This window comes from Phyllobates terribilis, unplaced genomic scaffold (assembly GCF_046119375.1).
Source record: "Phyllobates terribilis strain yellow unplaced genomic scaffold, ASM4611937v1 Scaffold_1__5_contigs__length_1240528914, whole genome shotgun sequence".
Classification (NCBI taxonomy): Eukaryota; Metazoa; Chordata; class Amphibia; order Anura; family Dendrobatidae; genus Phyllobates; species Phyllobates terribilis.
The window spans coordinates 310,901,464-310,907,463 of NW_027362761.1; the positions used below are offsets into that span (position 1 = coordinate 310,901,464).

The window sequence follows — 6,000 nt, forward strand, 5'->3', positions numbered from 1 at the left end:
TCAGTGATCCAACCAAACATCTCATTGTTTCTGGGCCAGAAAATAATTATTGGGTGGCATGGTGGCTCAGTGGTTAGCAATGTTGTTTTGTGATCCTGAGTTCAAGTCCCACCAAGGACAACATCTGCAAGGAGTTTGTATGTTCTCCTCCTGTTTGTGTGGGTTTCCTCCGGGTTCTCCGGTTTCCTCCCACACTCCAAAGACATACTGATAGGGATTGTAGATAGTGAGCCCCAATGGGGACAGTGATATCTGTAAAGTGCTGTGGAATTAATGTCGCTATATAAGCGAGTAAAATAAATAATTTACTATGTAAAAGAGTTTTGCTAGTAATGTGGTGGTTACAACACTTTGTTGATAGGGCTGAGCAGGAGAGGGTACAATCAGAAAGCTAAAATACAGTTGGATATAGGACATTTTTGGATCCCTGGACACCAAATGATCTGCATAACAACTCAAAGAGGTATAATAGGTTCTATATTGGGCATCAAACCCCTTCATCAAGATTTAGCTAAAAAACTGTTGAACTGAATTTTTAACAACTTGACAGAAGAGGATATCCCAAGGACTTAGATATACATGTACTGTTTTTTTTCCATTTGAAAAGTAAATACTGCCAATAGTCATTTACTACATTCATTACCAGAACTTTACATCACATCCACAATGCCCTTCATAAAGTCTTATTCATCTAAAAAAAAAACTATTCTGAAAAGTCTTCTTCGTCATCTTTGGTATCGGTATACATGGTCAGTTCCCTTCTAGTAAATACACAGTCTGTTTTAAACATTGCTTTAGTCAACAATACATCTCTGTCCTGTGAGTCAGTGCTGTAACAACAACAATAACAACATTACAACATTCACCTCTATTTTAGATTTCTTGTTTATTCTCCCACAGTCCAGAAAAACATGAAATATTCTAGCTTTATTAGTAGCTTTTTTTTTATTAGAACTGTACCCTTTAATATACCGAACTACTATGTCCTTCTCTCCTCCATTAGCCACTGCCTGCACTGAACTTTCAATCTGTGCAATGTTTTCAGATCCTGTTTATGCAGAGGATAAACATTTCAAAAGATCGGAAATAACTCTGTACAAGAATGCAAATTCCATCTGGGCAAGCTCTTCTCTGGCTCCTGTTGCTGCCACCAAATTGTCAACTGGTTCTACTTTCTAGGCAGCAATACAGATGTCACTGTGGAAGACATGCAGGCGGTGACAACAGCAGTCTTGGGTACCACTACATTGTACTTCCATTGAGAACTATACTCTTTGTTCTGGCTATGAGTCCAACCCATTAAATCAGTAGTGGCTCCTCCTATTGCTACTTCTTTGCTTACTATGCATAAAAGATGCCGTTCTTTGTTCTATACACCATCTTGGCATCCATAACCACATTGTGAGACAATGCAATATACCACAGATAGACCAGTATCAAAAGTTCCAACTGCTTCTGTGTGAGCATGAAAGAGTCTTCTGTATTCTTTAGGTATAGGCTAATACATCATACAAGTAATTAGCCGGTTTGGTGAATGAGAGAATTGTATACAGTCTTTCCAGACTTTTCATCACATGACCGAGTTTCAGTTTAAATCCCCACTATGGCAAAATGGTTTACAGCTGAAAAAATGGTTTCTGTACATGCAAAAATCTGCCATTACATACACTGTGCTTGACCCTCATATGTAAAAAAACAAAACCCAAAAAAAAACAAAACCAAAAAAAACCCCGCCAGCCTGCAGATTCCAAATCCCAGGCAGCTGACAGCACAGAAACACAACATCCCTTATACAAACAGGGTCTGCCAGAGTCATCCTGTGGCTGTCACACTCATCCAATCAGATAATCATCACCCTCACACTGCTAAAGGCCTGCAGCACATTCTTCCCAGGTGGGAACATGTGCAGGACAAACTTATACATATCTGTTATCATTTCTCAGTAATGTGGCATAATATCCAGAGTGACTAAGAGGAGCACCCCTAGCATGCCAGCATTGGCACCTCCATAGCTTTGCTGGCTATACTTTGTATGACTAAGTACACGTTGCTACTATTTTAGCTTAGTGGTGCAATTTTATAAAATGTAGCACTCCAAAATCTGCTAACCAATAATGCTCATTCCATTTGTTCTGGCGAATTTAATGATAATGCCCCCATCCGTTCTGGCGAATTTACTAATAATGCCCATTCCATCCGTTCTGTTAACTTTACTAATAAGTCCCATGCCATCCTTTCTGGTGAATTTACTAATAATGCCAATTCCATCCGTTCTGGCGAATTTACTAATAATGCCCATGCCATCCTTTCTGGTGAATTTACTAATAATGCCAATTCCATCCGTTCTGGCGAATTTACTAATAATGCCCATGCCATCCTTTCTAGTAAATTTACTAACTGTGCCCATGCCATCCATTCTATTAACTTTACTAATAATGCCCATGCCAGCCATTCTATTAACTTTACTAATAATGCCCATGCCATCCATTCTGGTAAATTTACTAATCATGCCCATGCCAACCATTCAATTAACTTTACTAATAATGCCCATGCTATCCATTCTGGTGAATTTACTAATAATGCCCATTCCATCTGTTCTGTTAACTTTACTAATAATGCCCATGCCATCCTTTCTGGTGAATTTACTAATAATGCCCATTCCATCCGTTCTGTTAACTTTACTAATAATGTCCATGCCATCCTTTCTGGTGAATTTACTAATAATGTCCATTCCATCCTTTCTGGCGAATTTACTAATAATGCCCATGCCATCCTTTCTGGTAAATTTACTAACTATGCCCATGCCATCCATTCTATTAACTTTACTAATAATGCCCATGCCATCCATTCTGGTAAATTTACTAATAAAGCCCATTTCATCCGTTCTGGTAAATTTACTAATAATGTCCATGCCATACATTCTGGTAAATTTACTAATAATGCCCATGCCATCCATTCTGGTAAATTTACTAATAATGCCCATGCCATCCATTCTGGTAAATTTACTAATAATGCCCATGCCATCCGTTCTGGTGAATTTACTAATAATGCCAATTCCACCCGTTCTGGAGAATTTACTAATAATGCCCATTTCATCCGTTCTGTTAACTTTACTAATAATACCCAAGCCATCCTTTCTGGTGAATATACTAATAATGCTCATTTCATCCGTTCTGGCAAATTTACTAATAATGCCCATGCCATCCTTTCTGGAGAATGTACTAATAATGCTCATGCCATCCTTTCTGGAGAATTTACTAATAATGCCCATGCCATCCTTTCTGGAGAATTTACTAATAATGCCCATTTCATCCGTTCTGATAACTTTACTAATAATGCCCATGCCATCCTTTCTGGTGAATATACTAATAATGCTCATTTCATCCGTTCTGGCAAATTTACTAATAATGCCCATGCCATCCTTTCTGGAGAATTTACTAATAATGCCCATGCCATCCTTTCTGGAGAATTTACTAATAATGCCCATGCCATCCTTTCTGGAGAATTTACTAATAATGCCTTTGTCATCCTTTCTGGAGAATTTACTAATAATGCCCATGCCATCCTTTCTGGAGAATTTACTAATAATGCTCATGCCATCCATTCTGGTAAATTTACTGTCTATGCCCATGGCATCCTTTCTGGTGAGTTTAGTAATACAAGCATGAAGTGCGCCTGAGGTGCCACCCTACACAACACTTGTGGCATATTTGTAGTCTGGTAAAACATTGAATAGAATAATTTAGTAGCAAATCCTTATCTGACATCTAAGATACCAAGATAAAAGTTGCGATTAAAATGAAGAACACCAAGCACAAGAAGACAACTCATGCAAATAAACTGCTGGCTCAGCACATAGCACCATGTGTGAACTCACCCTACAGAACAGAGCTGTGCCAATGTATTCACATATTGAGGACATGTGAAGAAATACAGAATGACAAGAAACAGTTGTGAAGGTATCTTCTGTGTCTGTAGCTCACCTGGCTATTGTGCTTGGAGTTCTTCTGAGGTAAAGTTGCTGTTTGCGCCCCTAGCAGGCATAGGGCAGGTAGGATGAGGAGGAGATGCATCCTCAGGGCAGGGCACAGGTTGTCAGAGGTAGTGCTACTGTCTGGGCTGCAGACTCTTTGTTCTTCCTTTGTCTCTTCTTCTTTCTCTGCCTGCTCTCCTCTATGTGAATGTGTGGAGGAGCTGCCTGGTGCCTGTGTCAGTGAGCAGAGATCCCTGCTGGGGATTTATACTCCTCTGTGCCTTTTGTTCTCTCTCTTCACTTTTATGGCCTGAAGTGACACATCTGAACAGCATCACGTGCTATATGTTTGGGAAGGAGAGAGACAGAGGGGTTGACTAAGGAGAGGGGTTCACTGGAAAGGAGGAGGGAGACGTTAATCTCCTTCCCATAAACAAAAAAAAATCAAGAAAGAAGTCTAAGGACTTTGCTGAAAGTTTACACTGTGGTGTGTTACTGGTGTTACTGTGATGTGGGGCTTCAGATACATAACAAACACAAAGCGAGGGCTACAAATACATTATCAGCTTGTCAAACAATTTCCAGTTATGGAATTTATGTCACTTGGTGCCCCATAAAGTATCCATAAGATACTTATTGACTTACCCCATTGAATCTATGTATTGGGAACTGCCAGAAACTCAAGTTAAGCCAAGTAAAAAAAAACTTGACGAGATTGTATGTCTAATTTTATTTTTTCCCAACAAGATTAGAGGCAGTAGAACGGCCTCGACGCTACTCATCTTTCCTAGATCTATTCACTAAGCAAACATTATATTTCTCCCCCAATATCTATGGAATATATAGCTTTATAAGATTGGGTGGCCACATTAGGGAGGCACCTGCTGAACCTGCACCTTGTCATTCAGAAGGTGGGGAGCCCACACATTAGCCCAGACCTTACAGTCATCCCTAGTGGACCTGACAGGGTCAATATTTTGGTCAAAGTTTCTTTCTACTCTTTCGAGGACCAATTTTTTGGGCACAAGAATGCACATTCCTTCTCTGGCTCCTGTTGCTGCCACCAAATTGTTAACTGGTGTTCTACTTTCTAAGCAGCAATACAGAAGTCACAGTAGAAGACCTGCAGGTGGTGACACAGCCATCTTGGGTGCCACTACATTGTACTTCAATTGAGAACTATACTCTTTGAAGTGCCAGCCATAAGGCCACTAAGTGGCCATCTGACATGGCATTCTTGGGGATGGTTTACAGGGGTCCAGTAACAGGCCCAGGACTTGGATTGGGAAGAGTCAGCTGAACACTTTAGTATATATCATTGTGTGCTCAGTGACCTGCAAGAAGAAAAAATTTCGACTCGCTCTCCAATATTATATATCTGCTTCATTAATACATTGCTGTATTTATTCTGATTATAAGATGTTTATTTTATGATGTAATGAAAGTTAATAGTTAAGCAGTTTTCAATAAAAAAAATATTTAAGAGGCATTGGCAAGAGTTAATCCACTTCTATGCCTGTTTCGCTTCTAGTTTTTTTTATAGATCAATAATATGACATCTAATCTCATGGATAGTTATTGCTTGTGTACTTTATATTTTTTAGCACTAGCTTCTTTCATCTTGTAGTTGTTCAACTTAATGACAATATAAAAACACTGAAATGTGTAAGAAACATTAGAATTGAGACCTAACGTGTCATGAAGTATGAGTCACAATGCAATAACTGTTGTCAGGGTTTTCCATTCATCTCATATGAAACCCACCTGCCAAGGATCCTTAGAACAGAGAGGTGCATCATTCAAATGAATGGGAGATATGGATATAACAAGCACTTTGTAATATCTATCCAATGTCCTACCTTTCAGGTACAGATATCCATGCACATGCTCCCGAAACAACCCTATGGAAATATGCAGAACTGATCTTGGAATATTCAGCAATTTGTGGAGTATGTTAGGCTTCATTCAGACTTCTGTTTCTCACCTACATGTTCTATCCATGTTTTTTTGTGGACCGTGTGTCTGTA

General features: G+C 39.2%; 1 protein-coding gene across 1 annotated transcript in view; it reads right to left on the bottom strand.

Moving 5' to 3' along the window:
• Positions 1 to 4,337, bottom strand: part of MMP11 (matrix metallopeptidase 11) — a 41,638-nt gene extending 37,301 nt beyond the window's left edge. Inside the window, exon 1 of the mRNA XM_073674663.1 lies at positions 3,984 to 4,337. Coding sequence (XP_073530764.1) covers positions 3,984 to 4,073 — 90 coding nt within the window. The 5' untranslated portion in view covers positions 4,074 to 4,337. The remainder of the gene's footprint in view (positions 1 to 3,983) is intronic.
• Between the last annotated feature and the right edge of the window lie 1,663 nt (positions 4,338 to 6,000).